At 44.3% G+C, this 26037-nt stretch overlaps 1 protein-coding gene across 3 annotated transcripts; it reads left to right on the top strand.

The window, feature by feature from the left end:
- Window positions 1–298: 298 nt before the first annotated feature.
- trmt1l (tRNA methyltransferase 1-like) lies at window positions 299–26024 on the top strand. Of its 3 annotated transcripts, none has more exons than XM_023954416.2 (16): window positions 299–457; window positions 2411–2488; window positions 4052–4114; window positions 5933–6046; window positions 6244–6308; window positions 6727–6883; window positions 7525–7645; window positions 7723–7802; window positions 8314–8545; window positions 8625–8837; window positions 10082–10272; window positions 10564–10630; window positions 11238–11401; window positions 11475–11540; window positions 11758–11884; window positions 24994–26024. In XM_023954416.2, the coding sequence occupies exons 1-16, from the start codon at window positions 397–399 to the stop codon at window positions 25193–25195; spliced, it is 2001 nt and encodes a 666-aa protein (XP_023810184.1). In that variant the 5' UTR covers window positions 299–396; the 3' UTR covers window positions 25196–26024. The 3 variants fall into 3 exon arrangements, with proteins under 3 accessions (XP_023810184.1, XP_023810185.1, XP_078802323.1); XM_023954417.2 differs by lacking the exon at window positions 299–457 and adding an exon at window positions 671–818; XM_078946197.1 differs by lacking the exon at window positions 299–457 and adding an exon at window positions 1679–1728.
- The last annotated feature ends 13 nt before the right edge of the window (window positions 26025–26037 follow it).

The raw sequence follows: 26037 nt of genomic DNA, 5'->3' as shown, positions 1-26037 counted from the left end.
CTAAACAAATTCCTAAAATTAAGAGGTTGTATGTCGACTTATGTTCCAAGTTTTTAATTCCGGTTACCAACCAGCATTTACATAGAGGGCAGCGAAGTGATATCAAACCTTCTGGCTGTTTGACCGGAACTTCTTTTGTTAGGTGTCTTTTATCAAGTTTTAATTGTACACCCTGCAGCCAATCAGAATCGAGTATTCGCCTGGATCGAAAATGCCCTTGTTTTTTTTATTATTCAGATTAATTTAATGATAGAATGCTTGAGAAACCGTCGTTTAGACTGTTGTGGTGGACGCGGGGAGGGTACGTGAATTCTCTTACGTTCTTACGTTGGAACCTGCGCAGTTGACGTACATTACGTAGGCCGGGACTGTTTCCTGTATGTAGCGTACTTCGAAATGGCCGAGGTGAAAGAGGCGGTCGCTGAGCTGCAGCACCGGGAGGACGTCGGTATCCAACGTGAGTTTAGGATACCAATTTATTCTTTTGCGCTTTTATTTATTTATTTAGTCTTTAGTGGGGATTTATAGCGCTTCCTAAAATATGCGCCAGTTCCATTACGTTACGTTGCGCAGAATGAGCGTTTGTAAAGAGCGACAGCCTCATCGTGCAGCTCCGCCATGGGGCCCAAACACTCAACGGAAACAACAACAACAAGCGCGATGGAGGCGCTGCAGGCGGGAGGGGGACGCCTGCCACAGGAACGAGAGCAGGCTTCCGCAGAGAGGATTGGGGATCTAAGCTGATCCGGATCATAAAACTTCCGAAAACTGTTCTGGCCTCATCGTGGAGCTGCACCGCGGGGCCGCAGAGCCAGCAGGTTCCGTCTACTGGTTCCTCGTTAACATTTGAACAACTTGGTTCTGTTAGAAGCAAAAACAAAACGATTATTATTCACTGAGTTCAAGTGTTTTTTGACCGTTTACATAAAAGTTTTGTCACTGCCTTTTCACCTCAATTTTTTTTAAGATATCTGATTTGAACCAGAAAACCCAATGTACTGGGGGGGAAGGGGGGGGGGGGTTGAAATGGAAATGACCTTTTAGCAGAAATGTCCAGTTCTGAGGAAACCCAGAACATCCTAGAAGCAGGATACTTTTAATGGCAGTTACTGGACTGCTGGTCCACAATGACATGACAGCATCACACAGCTGCTGCAGATTTTTCTGTTGAACTGATGCCGATCTCCCGTTCCACCACATCCCAAAGGTGATATATTGGATTGAGACCTGGTGACTGTGGAGAACATTTGACTCCAGAGAACTTATTGTCATGTTCAAAAAAACCAGTCTGAGATGATTCCAGCTTTATGACATGGTGCCTTGTCCTGCTGGAAATACCCATCAGAAGATGGTACACTGTGGTCATAAAGAGATAGACATGGTCAGCAACAATACTTAGGAAGGCTGTGGCATTGGAACCATGCTCAATTGGTACTAAGGAGCCCAAAGCGTGCCAAGAAAATGTTCCCCACACCAATACACCATCACCAGCCTGAACAGTTGATACAAGGCAGGATGGATCCATGCTTTGATGTTGTTGACGCTAAATTCTGACCAAACCATCCAAAGGTTGCAGCAGAAATAGAGAATTATCAGAGAACATTTTCCTAATCTTCTATTGTCCAGTTTTGGTGATTCTGTGTGAATTCTAGCCTCAGTTTCCTGTTCTTAGCTGACAGGAGGGGCTCCTGGTGTGGTCTTCTGCCGCTGTAGCCCATCTGCCTCAAGGTTGGACGTGTTGTGTGTTCAGAGATGCTCTTCTGCAGACCTCAGTTGGAACCAGTGGTTATTTGAGTTACTGTGTCTGAGTCTGGCCATTCTTCTCTGACCTCTGGCATTATTTTCTGAACTGCTGTTAACTGGATGTTTTTCTTTGTCAGACCATTCTCTGTAAACCCCAGAGATGGTTGTGGGTGAAAATCCCAGTTTTGATGCTTGGTTTGAACTGGGAACGCTTTGACAATAGATATAAAGATGACCAGGGAAGGACTTTAAACCCCAAATACAGATGTTGAAATCTTTCATTTATTTATTTGTTTTTTGCACAAGTTAACTTGGTTGGCTTCTTTTTAAATTAAAATTTTGGAAGTGGGAAAAAAAGACAATACAAACCTATTTTGATAGGTAAATACCCCAAGAATGCTGGGAGAAACTACCCTTTTGGTCAATTACAACGTACAATTAATGAGATTCTGAAGAAGAAACAAAATAAAGCAAAATTGGAGAAGTTTGTTAATGAGAGCCATAAATTTAACATACAAAGATATATTTATACAGCCAAAAATGTAGAATATTTGTAGCTTTTGCTCAATTGTTAAGAAAACATGAACAGTCTGCATTTTCCAACTGTATGACATTCAATGTAAAAAGCTCAGTTATGTGGTTTTTGCTCATTTGTCTGTCTCTGAAGCTGGAGATGGTGAAGCCACAGAGAACGAAGCTGAATCGAGTGAAGCTGCTGCAGATGCCAAACCCTCAACGACTACAGGTACCTAGTCAGTGCTGCTGTGGGAGCGGATTTTCTCTGTGTGGCTTTTAGATACAGAACCATTATGAATATGAGGAAATTACCGTAATTTCCGGACTACAAGCCGCTACTTTTTTCCTGCGTTTACAGCCTTGCGGCTTATTCAGTGACGCGGCTAATTTATAGATTTAATTGGCGGCCGCCATGTACGTACTTTCGAACTCAGTGAATAGTTTGAATTCTCTATCTAACACCAAGCACGAGGCATTTATATTCAACACACCTCTTAGCAGCCAAACAGCATGGACTTGACTTCAGGTCTTAGACACTTCAGTCATGGTTCAACAAAACGAAACACGCATGCCCGGCCGCATCCCAGAATCCTTTGGGGCCATTAGACCCAACGTGCACGCGATCGCCGCTACATTATGATGAAGCTTTCAAGTTAAAAGCAATCGTTAAAAGCAGCGTAAATAAGTCCACCGTCACCAATGGGTTTGGAAAAGCCGGTTTGCTGCGTGACGGAGAGAACAGCGCATGGAGTGAATTTACACTCCATTTACGGTTTCTAAGGAAACCGTAAAAGCGGAATTTTGCTTTGAAAAACTCACAGCCTCCGTGTGAGCTGGAGACATCTTCTCCTGCTGATTGAGCTGCGGGGCCGATGGCAGTCTGAAGGCTCCCACACGTAACAACGCATCCGCCCCTCATACACAAAACGTACAGTATTAAGTCCGATTGCTTTGCACAGAAACTATTTGCTCCATCCACCGGCGCAACGGGGACGAAGTGCTCCTCCTTGAAGCTGCCCTGGCCAGAGGTGTCGGAGTAGATAGGAAGGGGAGGCAAGGAGCGCGTGGGGCGGGAGCGGAGCGCAGAGGCTTCTGAATTCTGACGCACGCGCCGCACTGAGGCGCGCGTATCGCGCTGAGGCGCGCGCTTTTCAGTCACCACTGCTTTATTTTACCGTTGTGTTTTCTAACCAGTCCTGTTACTCCCATAATGCTGCTGCGACTCAAGCGGAAGGAGAGCTTTTCCCGTTCACCCCTCCATGCACTGCTGCTACTTGCTAATTCTTAAACACGTACAACAGAATGGCGAGCCGGGCGTTGGCCCCGCCTTTAGCCCCTAAGACTCATGGGAAATGTGGAATCGCGGATGTAAATTTCCTCATTATAACTGAGGGATGTAATGTTGATTATATGGTTACTGTTTGTAATTTTATGTTAGATACCTAGATTGTCAATAAGTAAAAAAAAAATGAAATAAAAACACCATAACTGAGGGACTTGTGAACAGAATAGAGGTCCATGCTGTTTGACAGATGTCGATACACTCAAATACGTGACCCAGAGGCTAAACTGGCACCACCCACAATGTGCTAATGAATTGCACTCACTCTGGGATGCTGGGCGTGATCTGCCAGGATGACAATATCGGCTAACACATGCGCGGCTTGTACTCTGACGCGGCTTGTGTATGTATAAAAGCAGTCAAACACGTGAATATGGGTGGGTGCGGCTTGTAATCGGGTGCGCTTTGTAGTCCGGAATTTACGGTAATAGTTTTTCCCCCTATTTACAGAGAGACACATCTCCATCCAGACACAACTGGAGGGTCTGGAGATGCTCGCTGACTTGAATGGCGGTGAGTTAATTAAAAATCTCTGGTTGGTTTTCCTAAGCAACCATTGTTAGGGTTATGTAATTATCATTTGCTTACACGCTATTATCACCATGATATGTTCGTCTCAGTTCTATCTTTTAGCAAGAAAACAATGACCTGAAAAGTTCTGATTATACATGAATATGATGTTCCTGTACTGCTTGACTGAATGACCTACTTTTATGTTATCAACCCTGGCCAGCAATAAAAACAGACTGGATACACTGAGAAGGCAGAACTCCTTCGTGACAGTTCGCGCTGTCACAGACCGATTCTCCTTCTGCAGAAGTCTAGCAAAAGTTCTCATCTCCTGTGTGGTTCTTCTCTTATTAAGGAAAAATTCAGAACCCTGACAGCCATGACATATTTTGAGTCTTGTGGAAACCACCCTTAATTTTTTCACCTAATTTTTCTGTCACAGTTTTCAATTCAATTCAATTATATAAATAATTACATTTTACATAGACATAACTTGTGAATAGTCATTAAGAAGAAGCCCTTTATAGACCTCAAAAAGAAATGTTTATTTCAAATATTGACATTTCAAACTTAAAAACAAAATGTACTTTTAGTTTTCACCCTTAAATATTATATAATTGTTATTGCACTAAATGTTAGTGTTTCTGCACTATGAGGCACACATAAAAGCCTTAATAATCATAAAAAGTAAACGACAGTGTGCCTTAAAATCTAGATCTTTCATACAAGGATTCATTCTGGTTGATGAAGCGATTTTGAGACGTACTCGACGCTCTGTCAAAGTGTCAGTCTGTTCTTTTAAGAGCTGTTTGGGTGTTATTGTAAATACTTAACGCAGCTAATGTGTAGCAATGTTAGACCTTTGTTTTTTTCTGCGTGTTGTTAACAAGGTTGTGAGTTGGTGTTGTCTCAGTGGCGTTTGTTTTAGCGGTGTCTGTCTGTGTTTTTGCGTGTTACGGGTATTGTGATTACGTTACGCTTTTATGGCGGCGTAGCGTGTTACAAACTAGTTCAATAATGACTGACGGACTTATCTCTGACTCTGTCTCGCTTCATGCACCTTATAGAAATTGTTTTTGTTTTTATCATTGTTTAAATGTATTTTTAAATGTTAACTCAAACAGAGCTTTTTACCTTTTCAGAAACAGTTGTGTGTTTTTTCACCTCTTTTTTTACCCCAGTAGGATGAGGAGGTTTTAGGAAACAGTGACCTTAGCAAATAAGGAAAGAATGCTGTCTTACTGATTTTTTGTTTGTTTTGTGGAACATTTTCAGTGATCCTTTGTTGTAGCACAATTCACCTTTTGCGGTCGAGCTGTTTGTCAGATTTTTTTCAGTGGAATTTTGTATGCTTTTTTAAAAAAATGTTAAATATTTTTTACAGCCCACTTCTCTATGTTCTGCATCCTGATTGGCAGTAGACCACTGTCAATCAATCTCCTCTGTGCCGTGCGTCTGGATGTGTTCACTTTGCTAAAGCGACATAAATCTTTTATCACAATCAAATCTTTGTTTTCTATGAACAAGATAGAAAAGTGAGAAAATGTCAGTCGGAGAAAAGTGGATAAAGTGTGTTGGGGTTGTGTTGTAATTGTTACATGATGCTGTGTTTTCTACAGGATTTTGTGTTTCTGATGTTCCTGATGCTTCATGAAAGGGAAAAAATACAAAGATTGAGTTTCTGTTATAATGGAAACGATCTTAAATAAACTGTTTCATAGACAAACATAACAGTCGCTTAGAGAGGATGTTTGTTTGTTGAGGATCTGTCTCTTTTGGAGGGAACAGTATTTCAATAAAACCTTTTTTTTTTCCCTCCAGCGGGGCGGAAATCGTGTCCATTGTGTTCTGAGGAGAAATTCAAAGCTTGTTACAGCCACAAACTTCGCCGCCACCTGCAGAACCTCCACTGGAAGGTCTTTGTGGAGTTTGAAGGTGGGGAGGCAACTTCATTTGCTGCTTGTTGAGTCAGACATCTTAAATGAATCAAGTGGGGGTTCTTCTCAAAGTGTTAATGCAAAGGGAATTCTGAGGACAGACTTTGTCTTTTATACTGTAAAGTAACCCCCGCCCCCCCCAAACTCCTGTTGACTTCTCACACATGGAGGTTCCCTCCCTCTGTCCTTCACCAGGATTCAGGATGTGCATCTGCCACCTGCCCTGCAGAAACCTGAAACCAGGCATCAGTGGAGATCAGGTCAGGAGACTCTCATATGGGGTCAAATCAGGATCAGCTTAAAGGGAACGGAAAACCACAATGTCACTTTACAAAATGCATGGGGAGAACATGCAAAGTCTACACAGAAAGGTTCCCAATTGCTGTTCTGTTTCAGGTCCCCCAGCTGGGACTTGAACTAGTGTCTTCTTGCTGTGAGGCAAGAGCGCTAACCACTGCGCCACCGTGCAGCCCAGGTTTTAAAATCACTTTTTTTCCCCCTAATTTTAAAATCTGGTTTTTAATTCACTTTAGGATAATCCTGGTTTGACCCCGTACCCTTAAACCTCAATGATATTATATTCAGTTTAGCTTTTGCTTCTTTAAGGTGTTTTTTCACTTCATATAGTGCGACCACCGTCTGTTGTGACCATGCTTTTTGCCGTGTCTCTGGCTGCAGGCGTCAGGGAGGCACGTGGCTCACTACCACTGCGTGGTTTGTTCTGTCACCATCGCCCGGAAGACCGACATGATCAGCCACCTGAAGCGTCACGTCAACAAAGGAGAGACGGAGGCCAGCTACTCCGGGAGCCTGGATGTACAATTTGAAGAGCCGAGTAGGAAACAAAAGCTCCCGTCAACTGTTTTTTTCTTTCTTCCTTTTAAAACATTGTTTTCCTGACTTGTAACCCATTCACGGGTCATTTCTCACGGGCCAGAATATTATTTGTACCACTCAAGATCCCCAATTTGTCCTTCATAGAAGTTTCAGTTTGTGTGCGGCTCTGTGGAAGAAGGTCTGTCACAATGTGATGTGACTAGAGTGGCCTGGTTTACATAGGAGGCAGATGACTTATGCCATGATCTTACACGTTGGCTGCACAGCTCACACGTGCTCTCTCCCTTCACACTGAGCTCCTTCTCTTCTATGGGCTCCAGTTAATTGGCTGGCCACACCCAGGAAGGAAGCCACTTTAAACAATAAAGAAAACATACAGAAAAAGACAGAAATGTCTTGTAAATCATACAGTTAAAGTCCTGCAAATAAAGACAAACATAAATAAATAAACAGCTCAAATCATTACAACAAAAGGTATACAAAGCAATCCAAATCCTTTCCACTTCCTGTGCCCAACTACTAAACAGGAAGTAAAGGGCTTGGCCACCATTTTGTTCTCTGGGCACCAGGAAGAGAAGGTGCGAAACATAACTTTGTCACAAGGTCCAAATGTTTGCCCTCGTCTTTGTGCATCTTCAGCTCCGTCCGGTCAGGCCTACGAGATCATGAAGGAGCTGGGAACCAACGTGCAGCTCCTCCCAAACTACTCCACCCCTCAGAAGAGTGACACCTACTTCAACCGCAAGATGAAGACCAACAGGTGGGGCCCGCATGAGCCCGCAGGTGAACGAAGCCAGGCCTGGTTCTGAAGCTCTGGTCTGTCTGTTTGTGCCACAGGCAGCTGGTGTTCTGCTCGCTGGCTGTTCTGGCTGAAGAGAGGAACCCACTGGAGTGTCTGGATGCTTTTGGAGCCACAGGTGAGCAGATATTTATCCATCCATCTGCTCCTGATTCACAATACTCAGGAGTGCCGTCTGCAGGCTCATTCATTTTTGTGTGCTCTTTAAAAAAAAAAGTACTGTGCGTTTAAGTTAATAATTTAAAAATGCACAGGAAATCGCAACAAGTTTTGGATTCTCCATCATTCGAAATGAATCAGAACCATTTATGGATCATAATCGATGCATCTAATAATCGACCCCCCCCCCCCCACACACACACACACACACCTATGTTCTGATACTGGAACTGAGGACGCATCCAATCATGGTCCAGACATTCTTGGCTAGGCAGCAGCTGGTGGAGGCTAGAAGGATTAGATGATACTCAGGAGTTTAGATGTAAATAGTAGGCGATAGATTACCTTTGCACGTTTCACAAACCCACGTTAAATCACTTTTAGCCTTTGCATTGTAGATTTTCAAGTTCCTACCGTTTTTGTCAAACTGAGGAAGAAGTAGACATTCTCTCCGCTGTGGCGGCCTGCAGGCATCATGGGGCTCCAGTGGGCCAAACACCTTCGCAACTCTGTCAAAGTGACCATAACGGACATCAGCGATACCTGCGTCAAAATGATCAAAGAGAACTGTGAGCTGAACAACATCCGCGTGGACGGAGGCTCCCGGACCCCCCGGGGGAACGACGCCCAACCCATCGCTACTGTAGAGGTCGTCAAGATGGACGCTAACGTCATCATGCACCTACGACCCTTTGATTATATGTAAGGTTTCTAAAGCTGTAAAGAATTTTTTGATTGTTTTTTTTTTATATGAAACTCATTTTTTCTTTGGATTTCACAGACACCTGGACCCTTTTGGAACAGCTGTGAACTACCTGGACGCTGCCTTCAGGAACGTCCGTAACATGGGAATCATCTCAGTGACGTCCACAGACACCGGCTCGCTGTACGCCAAGTCTCCCAATGTCACCCAGCGCCACTACAGCTGCCATATTGTACGCACAGAGTACTACAAAGAGCTGGCTGCTCGTATGGTGTTGGCTTCTGTCGCCAGGTAAGCCCCCCCCCCCCCCCCCCCCCCGCCCTTCTTATTTTGTTCAAATTTTATGTTGGAAACTAGTGCAATACTAAATTTCCAGTTGCATTCGCTTTGGTTGGCGCCTTGCTCCCGCCCCTTTCTCGTGATATTTTTGTGATGATTGACAGGTGATGTTGGAGCAAAAACAAGAACATACAGTACCGACCAAAAGTTTGGACACACCTTCCCATTTATTTGAATGAGAAGGTGTGTCCAAACTTTTGGTCTGTACTGTACATCACACACCAGGTGATCTGCGCAGCCACGATGCATACGCTTTATTGTGCATCTTGGCTGCACTTATTTGGTGTCACCAACATGAATTTTCATCAGTTTTTTTTAGCCTTTAATTGATCTCGGGTATCTGTAACGATTGTTCTGATCTCCAGTGAACAGCGCCCGTTCTTTTACAAACCACAGTTTGAATTCAACTATGAAAATATAGGAGTGGCTGACCAGCCACCAAGTCATAAGAAAGAAAATCCAAAAATGGTTACTGAATTTTATTTCTCCTTTCTTTGTGTTTTAAAAAGTAAACTGAAAAAAAAAAAAACTGTCAACACAGACTCAAAATTGGGAGCACATCCTCTCTGACTTCTCCACCTTAAATTTCAATAAGTCCAAGTAAAAATCCAGATTTACTGACAATCATCTTCATCCACACTGAGGGTCTCAGCTGTTTGGGAGGAAGTGCTGCCAAGTGTCCAGCAGTAAGAAGTAGACAAGAGAAGCCGAGTTCAGAAGAACCATAGATGGAGGTTAGAGAACTGCAGAATTTAAGTCTTCTTTTGTGTTTAATAGTTTTAATTCAACAGTGTTAACCGAACTGTGTTAATAAGGACGTTAAGTCAGAAAACAGCAGATATAGAAGGCTTAATAAACAGAAATGTATTACTGATTTATTTAATTATTGATTTTTTTTTTTTGGTAATTTAATTTAATTTAAATGAGAATTAAAAATAAGAAGTAAATTTTGTACAGAAAGCGGTTAATAATAGAGTATAGTTAATAGTATAGTATATGTTCCATACAAATTTACTGGCCCTCAGACACACTCAAGTTGCGCGTGTGTGTGCGCTGAAGTTGCGGCCCTCCCTCAGGTAGACCCTGCCTTCAGTGGCCCCCAGGCAAATTGAGTTAGAGACCCCTGCTTTACAAGCTTTAAAATGTTAATTGAGTGTTTCAAGGATTTAAATTAGAATTTATATCTTCCGTTGCAGGGCAGCGGCACGATGCAACAAAGGCATGGAGGTGCTGCTGGCGGTGGCGCTGGAGCACTTTGTCCTGGTGGTGGTGAGAGTCCTCAGAGGCCCGACGCAGGCGGATGAGTCGGCTAAGAAGTTACGCAAACTGGTCCACTGTCAGTGGTGTGAGGAGAGAGTCTTTCTCAAGCTGGGAAACATGGTGGACGGTGAGCAGCTGAGCAGCGTCGATGCTTTACTCACACGCTTAAGTCAAAGAAAACGCGTTCCACAACACAGACCTTCTAATCAAGACTTGGTCAATTATTTGTTTTGGAGTGAAACACGCGTTTTCATACAAACTGTGGCAAAGGCTTTCCCAAAATGTCAGTGTTTGCCTGATTCTCCTTTTAAAAGCAACTTGAATTAAAATCAGTTGGAAAATGAACATTTAGCGTAATCTCACGCATGTTGGATGACGATGACTTTTATCAACAATCGCTAACCGTGTTTGCTTTCAGACACACTGCCCTGTAACTGTCATGGAAGTTTGCCTGGAAAAACCGCCGTGCTTCTGGGACCACTGTGGTAAACACACAAAAACAATAACAAACACTTTCAGAGACCCATTTCAATAAAAATGGGGTTTTTGACATATCCTTTGGGCATTTTTCTCACAATGGAGGACATATGTAAAGAAAATTACGATCGTTGAGAAAAGCTTGAGGTTGTGATGTAGGAGCTACAACCAGTGGACCAGAGGCTCCCTTGCCCTGCTCTATTCTGATTCATCCATTTTTAGACAATTATATCCATATGTGTCTGTTTTCTTCGTCTAAACTGACATCTGGCTCAAAACTGGACCATTTTTATTGTACCGGGTGTGAGGGTCTGTAAGCTACCGGGAAATACTTAGAAATGCAATTTTGAGCGTAATTTTCTTTATATTTGTCCTCCAACATCAGAAAATTGCCACAAGAACATGCTAAGAACAGCAAAACCCCTGTTTTCATTGGAGCAGGTCTTTAAATCCGCTGCAACAAGAACCATTTGAATTAATCTGTTTAATTGGAAATCCTAACCCTTCCAATTCCTAGAAGAAACTGAAGAATTTAGCAATTCAATTGTATTCATTTCCTAAATCTCAGAACATTGGGTTTTGTTGTGTCTGTGTGAGAATAATGTGTTTTTGCAGGTCTGGTCCTCTTTTCAACACGGGCTTCCTAAGGAGGATGCTGTCTGCAGCGGTGCAGCACAGCATGGACGACATCCAGCCGCTTGTCAAAACCCTCATCTGCGAGTCCGAGTGCACCACGCTCAAGTCCCTTGTCCACGGGTCATCTGCCCTCACCAACCAGGGTAACCGTCTGTCTCAGCTGAGACGCTTTATGGCGTTTTCTGGGGAGTCGCTAATGCTTGTGCTGCGTTGCAGTGGAGTGTGGTGTCGTCATCAAGACTTTACAGGAAGGAGGGGAGGCAGGTCCAACTGATCAGTCGGGTGAGGTCCTTTTCAGTTTGTAAACAGACTTCAAAACTATAAAATTCCTGCTAAAAGATCCACAAGATGTAATTCCATCCCTATCCAGCAGAGGGCAGTGTGTCTCTTTCAGCAACCAGAGACTGAGGCTCAAAGTTTTAAGGCCATTTTTTTTACACGTTGGCCATCAAAGTTTTACAAACTCTTTGGTCTTGATGAAATAAGTATTTTTCTGCAGGAAAGAGGAAACTTGGGGAGGAGTCTGGGAATGTTCTGAAGAAGATAAAACCGGATGCATCTCTGGAGCACCCGCCTTTTTACTACAGCATCCATCGCCACAGCATCCGAGGCATGAACATGCCCAAGTGAGTGACCCCCAACCAGACCGAGTAGACATCTACAGAGAGAGAGTTTGGATGATTTGGGGGGGGGGGGGGGGGGGGGGGGGGGGGGGGGTAGAATAAGAAGGCAAAAAAGGGGAGGGAAAATTATTTTAATTTCATTTAATCTTTACTGTTTTCTCATTTAATTATTGTGAGTTCTGTTAAAAATGAAAAAAATTAAGAAAAAAACACAAACATTTTAGGGCAAATGGCATAAATAGAGTTTTGTCAAATAAAATAGTTATCTTTAAATAAAATTCTATTCTTAATGCGTTATAGTGTTTATAGAGTCTGATGCTACATTCACACTTGGATCAGAAACACGCATTCGAGCGACCGCTTCCAATGACAAGTCTATGTAAACATGTGTCGATGCGTGTTTCAGACCTCTGGGTATAAAACTTTCACGTTCTCCAATTTACTGACAGATACACGCAAGTTTTTAAGCTTTTTTGCGGGTTCTATGTACAAAACAGGGCGGCAGTGGCTCAGGCGGTTGAGCAGGTCTTCCAATGATCGCAGGGCCGGCAGTTCGATTCCCCGTTGAATGTCCTGGGGCCTCATTTATAAAACTTTGCGTAGGATTTGCGTCAGAAGTGGCGTACGGATGAAACATAGGACGTGCGTACGGACAGAAATATTCGGAGTTATAAAACCGTGCGCACGCACATCCTACGCATCTTTTCCTTAATAAATCACAACCAATTCTAAATGCTGCGCAGCTTTAGCGGCTTCATGACACGCCTATAGTTGCCCATAAATAGTCCGTGAAACGCCCACAAATGAATATTCATTGATTGCGAAACCATGCCAAACACGGAGAGAAAATCAAAAAAACGTAACTTCACTCCATGTGAAGTAGAAGTTATCGTTGGCGAGGTGGAAAAGAGAGGAATAATGTTGTTTGGAGGGCACAGTGTGGGCATTACTAATGCCAAAAAGGCACGTGAGCGGCAGACGGCAGCAGACGCCGAAAATGCTGCAGCCTCACAACTTCGGACTGTGGCCGAAATAAAAGAAAAGGTCGGACATCAAAGTCGAGGCAAAAAAACGTCTAGCGCTGAACCCCCCCCACACACACACACACACACACACACACCCGTGTCTGCCATGGGTGTGGGGGGGGACGACACCGGAGCTGACCCCTCCTGATGAGAGACTGGCGGCAATAATTGGGGAATCCCTTTTAAGTGGAGTGGTGACTGAGGCGCAGGGGGACACCGACGCGCCAGATGCACCGGGTGACACACCCCCAAAAGCCCGCAGAGGAAGTCGGAACCGGCTCATAAGCCACTCGTCCTCGTTTGCCAACAAGTCTCCTTGCTGTCTAAAGATGAGTTCACTCCGAATTCTTCCATTTGCCACATCTTCTAAGAGCGCAAGATCAGCCATTGTGCGTCATTACGCATTGTGATGGGGCATTTTATTTCCCTCCATTTAATTACATCTGACAAGCTGCAGATGTCTGTAATAATCGACGTGGAAATGGGAAATTGTTCAGCGCAAATGTAATTTCTTGTTGCTTTCTGAATGGTCGAGACATACGCCATACATGGTTTTATCAAAAATAAAACAAACTAAAGGCATATGCATGAATACCATAATTCTGTAGCTTATGAAGAAATGTTTTACTATGAAAACAACTTTCCCCAGTGGACAATTAATGCATCTCTCTCTCATCTCTCTATCTATCCATCTGTCTGTCTAATTGCACCTATATCTGCTCCGCCAGACGGACACATTGACGGGAATGTCAGTTTTGTATATTATTTCGTTCTGTTAAATATATTATTTATGAGGATGAATTGCACAACATGCCAATATTGCAGAAAATATTTCACTTTTCTTTTTGCAAATAAGTGTTCATTTGAATTTCTGTTGTAATTTTCATTTGATTTTTTTTTTGTTTGTTTCACTGCTGATCGATCAAACAGGTGTTCGTGTAGGCTGTTAATTGTAAGACTTGCTTTGTGAAGTCTTCATGTTATTTCTGAGAGGCAGTATTGCCATTTTCACTTTTACGTGTTTCTTCCATCTGCCGACGGTGTCGCCGTTTCTCATTTCACCCGTTTTTGTGCGTACGCCTGGGTCAGAGCTTGCGTGAAGGACCGCACATTTTCCCGTCAAGTTTGCTTTTTATAAATCTCAACTATTGCGTAGAGAGTGGCGTACGCCTTCTTTTGTGCGTACGCAGCGGTTATAAATGAGGCCCCTGGTGATGGTCAGAGGCGCAAACTGGAAGCCATGACTCTGTCAGTCTGCCCCAGGGGAGCTGTGGCTACGTCAGTATCTTACCATCACCACATATGAATGAGGAGTGGAAAAGCGCAGATAAATGCAATCCATTGTTATTATTATTATTATTATTATTGACAATTGAACACACCCTGAAAATGTAACCAGTTGACCTTTGATCAATCAGGGACTTGGATTTGATAGTGAACCAAAAACATGGAAGGTTTGAAAATAGGAAGAGAAATGAGTCTTTCATCTATCAGATTAGAGCTGTGAAAGAAAAAGCCTTGCAAGATTTGCACCGCTTCAGCATTTCACACCAAGCCTCTTCCAACTGTGGGTGGCAGACTTGTGCTAGTATCAATTAGTGACAGTTCTGTGTGAACACCATATGCCAAAAGCATGTTGAAAATCCTGTGTTCAGCAGGTTCTTGAACGCACCACGTTTGCCTTGTATGTACATAGCATAAGAGTTCAATTCAAATGAAAAATCTTGGGAACATTTCTTCCCTTTTTTTCCCCAACATTACTTACAGTTATTGCCATTTTCTATAAAAAACCCATCTTTTTATTCAGATGTCTGAATTTTATTAACTGTATGCGGCATTTTACATGTATATTTAATAAATGAAGTTTTATTAAATATGCTGTAGGTAGTTGAGTGTGATGCTGTAGTATCGCGAGACCCAGCGAGACGAGTGTGGTGAGTCGACTTGGCGGCGCGTAAGCATTTGAACAAACATTTTCGATCTTGTTTCATTTTTCCGCCATATTAAAATAGTCCTTCTAACTAACATAACCTGTTAAGAGTATTAAGCTTCTGTCAGCCTGGAGGACCTGGAGAATTTCATTGACGAGTGTTTTAATACCTGCAACATGGTGAAGCCCAGAACCGCCACCACCACCCCCTCCGCCAAGCGTGAACGGCCTGAGGACTCTCCCGGGGCTGTGTCCTCTCCGGGCAGCGGAATGAGCGATATCCTGGATTCGATTGACAAAAAGCTCTCCAGCTTTGATGGCCGCCTCAATTTGCTGGAGATCCTCCATAGAGAATTTCAAGGTCTGCGGGAGTCTCTGGAATTCAGCCAGCAGCAGGTGCGGGAGCTCGCAGCGGAGAACCAGGCCCTCAGAGAGACCGTGAAGACCCTGAGCAATGACACCGCCCGTCTCTCCGAGGAGAACCGATCCATAAAGGAAACCCTCCTGGATCTTCAGTCGAGGAGCATGAGGGACAATCTAGTGGTCGCGGGGGTTCCAGAGGAGGCAGGAGAAGACCCCGAGGCCACCGTCAGATCCTTTTTACAGGTCCACCTGAAGCTCCCCAAGGAGGAGGTGCAGAAGATCTCCTTCCACAGGGTTCACCGCCTCGGAGGAAGAAGGTCCGACCACCAGCGCCCGCGTCCTATTGTGGCTAAATTCGAACATTTCAAACAGAAGGAGTTGGTGAAGGGCCGCGGACGGGAACTGAGAGGCACGCATTACAGCGTTAATGACCAGTTCCCGGCAGAAATCCTCCGCAGAAGGAAGATCCTGTTCCCGCTGAGGAGGAAGCATCTTGCTGCTGGTTCGAGAGCGATTGTGGCCGTTGACAAACTTTACGTGGACGGCCGGCTGTTCCGGGACCCGGAGATCACCCCCTGGCTGTGCTGAAGGCTTTCAGATCCGCGCTGAGAACATCTGCGCTGCCCAGAAGAAACCCGCTAAACTTACTTCAATGAATGGAAAACCGGATCATCAATAATCCCCACCTCGATCGCAGGAAAACAGTCTTTTTTTTTTTCTTCGTCACCTCAGTCCCACTCATGTTTCTATTGTTGTTTTGTTGTTGTTTTCGTTTTCCCTTCTATCTCTTTTTTTCTTTCCTTTACTCTCCCCCCCCCCTCTCCCCCCTCATTATATGTAAATCACCTGGAAGCAACTCATCCTCGGTAAGTATTTATTTATGCACGGAGCAGGCGCGCGCACACACAAGCGCACACAGGGGCGTGCACATGCGATCCCGCACACACACGCCGACATACTGCAAACACCTCACACAGGCTCTCATAGGACGCACGCGACACGCAGCTCACATAGCCAGAAAACGTTCACGCGCACAGCGCTTCTCAATGCGGGCACGCGCACACGGAACGGTACACAAGCACTACTTAGCTTTACACCTTTTCAGTCAGAGCAGTTATGAACAGTCTTAACATCGTTAGCTGGAATGTGCGTGGACTTGGCTCTGAGCCAAAGAGACTGAAAGTGTTAAATCACCTGGATGATCTAAAAGCAGATATAGCTCTACTGCAGGAGACCCATTTATCGAATTCTTTGGATCACCTTATGTGCTGCTTACAATTTCCAGTTATATACTCTGCCAGTTACAACTCCAAACAACGAGGAGTTGCTGTTTTAATTAATAAAAATCTTAATTTTACTCATAAGGATACAGTTACTGACCCAGAAGGCAGATTTGTAATCATTAATATATCCATTCAGAATAAGGACTATTGTATAGTGAGTATTTATGGTCCTAATGTTGACGACTCTTCCTTCTTTCACAGATTCTTCACCTCACTCTCAGTTCACTCTGACTCCACAATCATTATAGGAGGAGACTTCAACCTTGTTTTGGACCCTGAACTTGACAGACTCAGCACAGCAGCAAATCAGCGTACATGGCGGTCTGCAAGTATTCTAAAGCAGTACATGAATGATCTGGGTCTCTGCGACGCGTGGCGCTCATGTCACCCAAACACTAAAGGGTTCACCTTTTTTTCTCCAGTTCACTATTCACACTCCCGTTTAGACTATTTATTAATCAGTAACTCTCTTTTAAAAAATATTCAAAGCTCCAATATCCATCCAATTATTATCAGTGATCATGCACCAGTCTCTGTAAACATTTCTAGGGAAAAATCCACACCCTCATGTACAACCTGGAGGTTTAATACGTCTCTGTTAAAGGACCAGGAATTTCTTGAATTCTTTAAAAAAGAGTGGGCAACCTTCTTAGACTTCAACAATACTCCAGACATCCCACCGTGCGTTCTTTGGGAAACAGCAAAGGCAGTCATGAGAGGGAAAATCATTTCTTATTCAACGCACAAAAAACGCAAAGAGAAAGCAGATTTATTAGAATTAGAAAATAAAATCAAAACCCTGGAGACTGCTTATGCTGCTTCTGCACAGGAACACATTCTGAGAGATCTGAAAAATTTAAAGCTGCAGTTAAATGACATCATTAATAAACAAACACAATTTCAAATACAAAGGCTACGACTTGAAAGATTTGAAAACTCTAATAAATCTGGCAAATTTCTGGCTAATCAGCTTAAAATTAACAGAGAAAAATCATCAATCACCTCTATTATGGACCAAACAGGAAATGTCACCCATGACCCGGTCAAAATTAATAACGCATTTGAAAACTTTTATAAAAACCTGTACACACCGCAGATCAATCCGTCAGAGCAAAGTATTGACTCATTTCTTAATAATGTAAACCTACCCAGGCTAAATGAGGATCAAATCACAAACTTAGATTCTCCGCTCTCGCCGTCTGAACTTCATGAAGCTCTGTTACTTATGCCCAATGGTAAAGCACCAGGGCCTGACGGCTTTCCTGCTGAGTTTTATAAAGAATTCTGGGAACAACTGGCACCAACATTTTATAAAACTGTCACATCTATTAATGAGAGCCAATCAATGCCACCTAACATGAACTCAGCCAACATAATTCTTATTCTAAAACCAGACAAAGATCCCACTAGTCCTTCAAGCTATCGCCCTATTTCTCTAATCAATGCAGATGTAAAAATTATCTGCAAAGCACTAGCACAGAGAATAGAAAAAATCACTCCTCACATAATTCACTTCGACCAGACTGGATTCATCAAAGGCAGACACTCGGATGATAATGTCCGTAGACTAGTTAATATAATAGACTTTGCCACCACTAAAAACCAGGAAATGACGGTACTATCGCTGGATGCTGAAAAAGCCTTTGACAGAGTTAATTGGAAGTTCCTTATTGCTGCCCTCCATAAGTTTGGTTTTGGAGAAGCATTCATCAATTGGATCAAAATATTATATCACAACCCCAATGCATCAGTTAGAACTAATAAACAGACTTCAAACAGGTTTTTTCTTGGAAGAGGAACCAGACAGGGCTGCCCACTCTCTCCTTCTCTTTTTGCTATATTCATTGAGCCTTTAGCTCAGTGCTTCTCAATTATTTTTTGCCAGGCCCCCCCTAGGAAAAGAAAATGTTTCGCGCCCCCCCTGACCCCCCCCCCCATAACCCCCCCCCCCCCCCCCCCCCACACACACACACACACAGACACACTCGCGCGGTGACAATACATCAGGTCAGTATCTATAAAATTTGTATACCTAAAATTGTATCTTTTAACACTAACAAAAGAAAAAAGCAAAATAAATCCACTTTCAACAAATATTAACTTTATTTAGCCACAGAAACCCTGTTCTAGTCTAAAACAGAAAAGAAGCTGAAAGTACCTGAAATAAAAAAAAATCTGTCATTCCTTATTTAAACTAGAAACATTTTGACCAACTGAACCATTTGATGCTGAAAAAAATAATTCAATCAATAAATAATATTAAATCTAAATTGATCTGAAACATTAACACAGCAGCACCAATATATTTAACGTTTTTAGTCTGAAGAAATAGGTAAAAACGTGCTGATTTTTTTTTTTCTAAATGACGGATTGTTTATTTCTGATCTCATAAAAGTGCAGCTGTTTTCCTGCATTACCTGCTGTCTTTATGTCTGTCTGACACTAACTAAACCACAGGCAGACAAAGAAAACATGGATGGAAAATAAAGACACGTCATCAAAATGTCTACAATAGTTCATAAAGAATGACATTGTTAGCATGAGCTTAGGAATCTAAGGGCAGCGGTGATCTTGGGCAACAGGCAGCGGTAGAAGTGGTCCGCGTGCCCCGATTCCCCTGGCAGACAGGGCCCACACCACCCCTCCCCTTTCGTTCTCACTCGCGCAGCCGCGGACAGACAGAACAGACAATAGGAACCGAATAGTGGACCAGATTATTTTCCAAGCACTGAGCCGCTGTCACCGCTGCCCCCACGTTAAATTTGCGCACCGGACAAACCTGTGCCTAAAACCGCCACCACCGCGCGCCCCCCCTGGCATCGCTTCGTGCCCCCCCTGGGGGCGCGCCCCACTATTTGAGAAGCACTGCTTTAGCTGCAGCAATAAGACAGAATGAGAGCATTATAGGAATAAAAACCAAACACAGCCATCATAAAATTAGTCTTTATGCGGATGACATATTACTGTTTTTAAGGAATTTACATTCTGTAAATGAAACAGCAATGATCATAAATGAATTCTCCTCCATATCAGACTATTCCATTAATTGGAATAAGTCTGTTTTATTACCACTCAACAGGAATATGGAACAAAGACTCACAATTCCAGTTAAAACAGGAAATATCAAATATCTGGGTATCTACTTTTCCCCCAAACTATCAGAACTGGTGCAGCTAAACTACACCCCATTACTGAAAAGCATACAGGACGATCTAACACGCTGGACCAACCTGCCTTTGTCCCTTATGGGCAAGGTAGCCACGGTTAAAATGAAAATCTTACCCAAGGTTAATTATCTCTTCTCAATGATTCCCACACAACCGCCATTAAAATGGTTCAAAACATTAGACTCATCCATATCAAGCTTTCTATGGAACAACAAACCTGCAAGAATTAGTCTAAAAACTTTAAAATCTGCAAAAAACTGTGGAGGATTAGAATTACCTAACTTCCACAAATACTTTCTTGCAAATAGATTACAATACATCTTAAAATGGTTAAAAAATAATCCAGAAACCAACTCATGGTTAGACTTGGAACAGGCGTTATGTGGAAAGATCAACCTGTCACAGCTACCATTTATTAGCCAAACAGTTAAAAAACAGGATTGTTTCAAAAGCATTAATATAAATGCCACCTTAACAGCCTGGTGGGAATTTCTCAAAATATCAAAATCATCAATTCAACCGTGCAAAATGACACCCATCTGGAACAACCCGGACATCCTTATTAACAAAAAAATGATTCACTTCCCAGCTTGGCAAGCAGGGGGCATAAAACAACTAGAGCACGTAATTATTGATAGAAGATTCATAACCCCCCAGGAACTTCAAGACAAACATGGAATAAATAACTTCTTGGAATATCAGCAACTTAAATCAAGTATTACTAAAAAGTATAAAATTAAAGACGACGATTTAAAGCTACCAGATGTAGTTACCACTCTGATTAATTTTTCAATGAATAGAACTCTCTCCAAAATATACAAACTTTTATGTAATTTAGATAACAATATTGCCCTTCCAACAAAAAAATGGGATGCAGATTTGAGCATCAGCACAGATGAAAGCTTCTGGTCAGAACTTTGTCTAAACACCTTTAAACTGACAAAAAGTCCAAATCTGCAGCTAATCCATCTCAAAACCCTTCACAGAATTTACTACACTGGACAGAGGATGTTCAAGATGGGTCTCAGTAACTCAGACATTTGCGAGCACTGTGATAATAATCTACCCGACAGCTACATGCACGCACTGTGGTTCTGCACTCCTGTCCAGGCTCTCTGGCAGCAGGTATGTGCCGATCTATCAGTCTGGCTTAAGGTTTCAATCACAGCTTCACCGTCACTTTGTGTGCTTGGTGACATGAGTGCCATCGATATAGAAGAAGGATTAGCTTCTATCATTTTCATAACTCTTTTTATTGCCAAAAAAACTATTTTAATAAATTGGAAAAACAAGAAAAATATAAACATAAGTCAATATAGAAATCTGCTGTTTGATCATATCAGCTTGGAAAAAATGTCAGCCCAAAGCTCAAGTAACTTTGAAAGAATTCAGTCTCTCTGGTCTCCTGTGGTTGACTCCATGACTTAGGGGGTGGGGGGCTTGGTCGTCGCTGCTCCTTGCCCCTCTGCCGTGGTTTGGGGTGGGGGTCGGGGCTTCCGGTGCCTGGCGGGGGCGGTGGGGGGCTCCGTTGGTCGGGGGGTCGGGTCCGGTGCCTGGGTGGGGCGGGCTGGGGCGCTGCGTGGTCCTCTGGGCTTGGGTGTGGGGGTGCGTGGTGGGGGGGTGGGGTGGTGGTCTGGCTTGGCTTGGGGGGGTGGTCCCTTTGCCTGTGCTGGGGGGGGTTGGCGGGGGGCCCTGCTCGGGTGGGGGGGGCCCAGCGGCGCCGGATGGGCTGCCCATCTGCACCTGGGGCTGGGATCGGCCCTTCCCTGGCTCTGGGGCGGGACGGGACAACCCTCTCGGGGCCCCCGGTCGCTCTGGGTGTCACCCGCTTCGGCTGCGGGGTCTGGGGTGGGGTGGGGTGGGGGGCTTGTCGGCCCTGTCCTGTGGGGGGGCGTTCTGGGGGGAGGGGGGGCCCATTATTAGTACGGGTCGGGGGGGCTAGCGGGTCGGGGTCTCCGCTGAGGCAATCAGTGGTTGCCTCGGCCGGTTGGCCTCCTCGGTCCCGTCGACGCCTGACCAGAGCTCTTCTAGGGCCGGCGTCTGGGGGTGGGGGCCTGGGCTTGCCCCGGGGGGGGGGCGACGCTTTCTGGCTCCTCTCTCTCTGTGTGGGGTGGGTGGTGCCGGGCCTGGGGTGTCGGCGCCTCCGGGGGTGGGCCCCTGGGCTGGGTGGCCCTGGCCCCTTTGCTGGGGGTGGGCTGGGGGACGGCTGTTTGACCACCGGGGGACAGTCTACCAGCTGTCCCCAACTTACCCCCTTCCTTATATAACCTCATATTAGGGTGAGGGGGTGGGGGGTCTAGCCTGCGATGCGCCTTGGGGGGGGGCTACTTGGGAGTGGCCCCCCTCCTATGGTTGCCGTATGGAGTGGGCCCCCCCTCTTTCGGTTTTATTTGCACCTTAGACATGTAGGGTCCTTGGTAGGGGGGGTGCTTGGACATCACTGCAAGCAAGCAGCAGATGTCCTCCTGGCACCCTACCCGCCAATTTTAACCGCACCTTAGACATTTAGGGCCCCTTGGTGTGCAGGGTGAGGGGACATCACTGTGAGTAATCAGGAGATGTCCCCTTAGTGCCCTACTCGCCAATTTTAACTGCACCCCCCTTAGTACACACACCCCTCCCCCTTCAATATATACATTCAAACATAAACACACACACATGCACACAAACACCCTCTCAAACACCCATACACGCACACACATTTTACAAGGAAGGTGGGACCTGGGTCCATCTGTCCCCTACCCCTTCCCTAGTGGGGGGTGCGGGCCTCTTGGCGATGGCGGCCGTGTCCCTTGGGTGCCGGCTCCCTGGGCCCGGCGGTGCTCTCTCCGCACGGTGGGGGGGTTCATATTACACCTGAGCCGGGGGTGTTCGTGTCCCTGGGGGGTGGGTCCTGGTCCTTGCCCCTGGGCGCTGGGCCCCGCCAAACTTCCAACATGGCCGAGCCTGGTCGGGCCATATTTATAACATCCCTTGTGGGCCGCCCTTTTTTCCCCGGGGTTCCCCCCTCCTGGGCGGGGGCGGCGGGCCCCTGCCTTGCTCCTACCTGGACCAACCGTGGGCCGGGTGGGTGGCTGCCTGGAGTGCGGAGCGGGTCTCCCTTGGGGGGTCCTGGCTCGTACCTGGGGTCGGGGCGGGGGGATGCCCGGAACTCCTGGGTGGTGGTGGGGTGCTCGTCTGGGGCTGTGGGCGTCCCTCTCCGGTGGGGCCCTGCGTTGGGCTCTTCCGGCGCGGCGGGGGGCTGCTTTCCTGGCTGGGCTGGGGCGGCGCTCTCTTTCCCTCTGCGCCTCCCTGCTCTCTGGCTCTGGGGGCCTCGCGGCGGTCCGGCTGGCCCTGGCCTGGGTGGCGGTCTTGGTCGCCCGGGGGGCGGTTGTTCCCTGCCTGTTCCCGTGTGGCGTTGGGGGAATTCCGGCTGCCGCTGCTGCTGCGGCGGGGGTATGGGTGTGGGGGTGGCTGGGCGCTCCTCCTCCTTCTTTTCACATTCCACCATCCATTTTAGAAGAACATAAACACTCACCTGAGCACAGGTGTTAGCTCACCTTTGCACTAATAGTTTGCATGATTGAATGAATGAAAGATTTCACACTAGTTGGTTTAAAGGCATACGTATGCGTTCGTGAACACTATCTGTTTTGTGTGCATGTTGACATGTGGACATTTTTGCGGCTAGCAGGTGTGTTGATAATATTTGAGTGTGTGTGAACAGGCCCCGCCCTTTTTGTACTACATTTGAACCGTACCGTAACGATAAACAACCAGTAAACCTGTCTGCTCTATGCTGCTTCATGGTCTTACCCCCCTTCCCCTCCTATTATCACCCTCCTACCCCCCCCTCTCTCTAACGTCCCTCTCTCTTCTTCCCCTCTTTCCTTTTCCGTCCGGTCCAACACCAAAGATTTTCAAACATGATTGAAATTAATAAATTTTGGCCTCAATTACAAAAGGGGTTTATTCAGACATACCTTTGGTTTGTCTGAAGATGAATAACCCCTCTTGTTAAAATAAAATATGTCCAACACAAGAGGCCCTCAGCTCTCATCTGTTTGCCTAGCTGTTGGACAGGACAAGTTGAAAAAAGAAAAAAAAATAAAGAAAAAAAATAAATGAAGTTTTTAAATTACTGTATTTTTTACTGTAAGTCGCTCCGGAGTGTTCGTTGCAGCAGCCAAAAAATGCATTATAAAGAAGAAAAAAAAATCATATATATGTCTCACTTTTGGTAGGAATTTATTTAACAATATATGGGAACAAGAACAGACATTTCATTTAGAAAGGCAAATCATATTAACGAAATAGATACCCATAATAGACTGAATATTTGCACACATCTAGTATGTTAGCGCATCGCATGTACATTCATACAGATAAGCATTCTCTAAAAAACATTCTATCGAGTCAACTAAACACTTTATAGGATTTCAATCACTAAACTCTAACCCTCTATGCTGCTTTGGAACGATTCCAACAAATCCAGTGTAAGACTGAGCGGCACTTCTTCTGCATTGCTGTCAATAGCAAATACTGATACATAACAGTGCCCTCTAGTGGTTGTTGCTGTGTTTTTTTGTTTTTTAATTTTCCCATATAAGTCGCACCTCAGTAGAAGTTGCATCCTCAGCCAAACTATGCAACAAATCACGACTTATACTCCAAAAATTAAGGTAGCTAAAAAAAAAAAATACTTTTTTTTTTTTTTTTTTAATTCTTGATGCTTTCATCATTTTTTCCACATTCAAAACATTATTTAACAAACTACCATTTTACATGTACTATGAAATGTTTGGCATTGTTAAACAATATTTACTCTTTTCAGCTATTTTACACTTTTCCTGTTATTTTGTGCTGTTTAAACAATTTCTTGTCAATACTCAAGGACTGTTATTGTTTAGTTTCTGTTGTTCGTTCATGTTTTTGTTGCTTTCTCCTGCTGATTGAACATCTAACATTTACATTTTTAAGCTACTTTGATTTATGTAAAATGGAGAAGGTAGTTTTTGTTGCCGTGATGTTCTTGCTTCAGTTGAAATCCCATTTTGCATTTGCATTTAATCTCCGCTAACGAAAGAATAACTGGGATGTGAACGTTTCATGTGTGTTTCAGTTGAAAACACAGTAAAATTGTTGCCTCTTTGTAGCTGATCTTTTTAAAATCCTGTTTGTAGAAATAAATCCTTAAGCAGAACAGCTGAAAACCTAACTAAAAGTACAAAATAACGTTAAAGATGTATAAATATATGAAAGTGCAAGATAATAAGAAAATGTAACATTCCATGTTTTTTTTTAAATATATTTTTACGAAGGTTTGGCCTGAATTTGCAGTCATGTGGTTTATCTGAACTTACAGGCTCAACAAGTTCCTCCAGTACCTGACAGAGGCGGGTTTCAGGGTGAGTCGTACGCACTTTGACCCGACGGGGGTCCGAACCGACGCCACCCTGCAGCAGTTCAAATCCGTCCTCACGAAGTACAGCGTCCACACCTGCACCACCTCCACCACCACCCACACGCACACCCAGACCAGTGTGAGCACAGAGTCGACGCCCTGATCAAAGGGGCAGAGGAACTGGCCTCCACTGAACCCTGCACTGACCGAGTTTGATCGGGATCACTGGAACTTTGTTTGATCAAGCTAAAACCACCGGATCCTGCAGCAGCACATACCTGCTTTTCTGGGGATGATATATTTATTCTTTTGGAAATTCTGCTGTTGGCAGACTTTTGTTATCCAGTGTTTTTTTTCCTTTTTTCCTTACAAAAAAGAAATAGAATTATTTTGTTCAACCTGCATTTTCTTCTTTTCTGTACGTCTGTCGACCACAGACTCTACGTTTATGCAGGTTTGTCTTGTTTTGCTGAATGAAGCTCAGCTCCTTTGGCATCAGATTGCAGTCTCTAATCTGGGGTTCATACTTGAAGGGGTAAACCTGCTAAAATCTAAGGCTTTAATGATCCATTTCTCCCACATTAAGGTTTAAACCTTGATTTTTGAGTCAGTTTTATTTTGGTTTGATATTTGATTTGTGTATTACAAAACAAGAAAAACCTAAAACATTTGAAAAATTCTTTTTTTTTTCATTTGCTTATAAGCAAGAAACAATGAAGAAAAATGGTTTTCAACTAAGCCTGGTGTAATGTAATAAAACAGTTAATAATTGAAGGCGTGAATGGCGCTGTACTTGTCCCCGCCCTCACTTGCTGAGCAGCCGCTGCACCCCCCCCCACCACTCAGGTCTGTCGCCACCCATGTGTGTAAATGTATGAGCCATGTCAATCACTTAGAAGCCTTTCTGACACCCCCCACCCCCTGCCTCTCCTCTGCCAGCCTTGTCAAAGCTGCATGAGAAACATTCATGAAAAAAAAAAAGTTTTTCAAAATGGCTGCTTTTCT

This window comes from Oryzias latipes, chromosome 4 (genome assembly GCF_053564925.1).
Source record: "Oryzias latipes strain Hd-rR chromosome 4, Olatipes_Hd-rR_3.1".
Classification (NCBI taxonomy): Eukaryota; Metazoa; Chordata; class Actinopteri; order Beloniformes; family Adrianichthyidae; genus Oryzias; species Oryzias latipes.
This window is presented reverse-complemented; position numbering and strand designations above follow the sequence as displayed.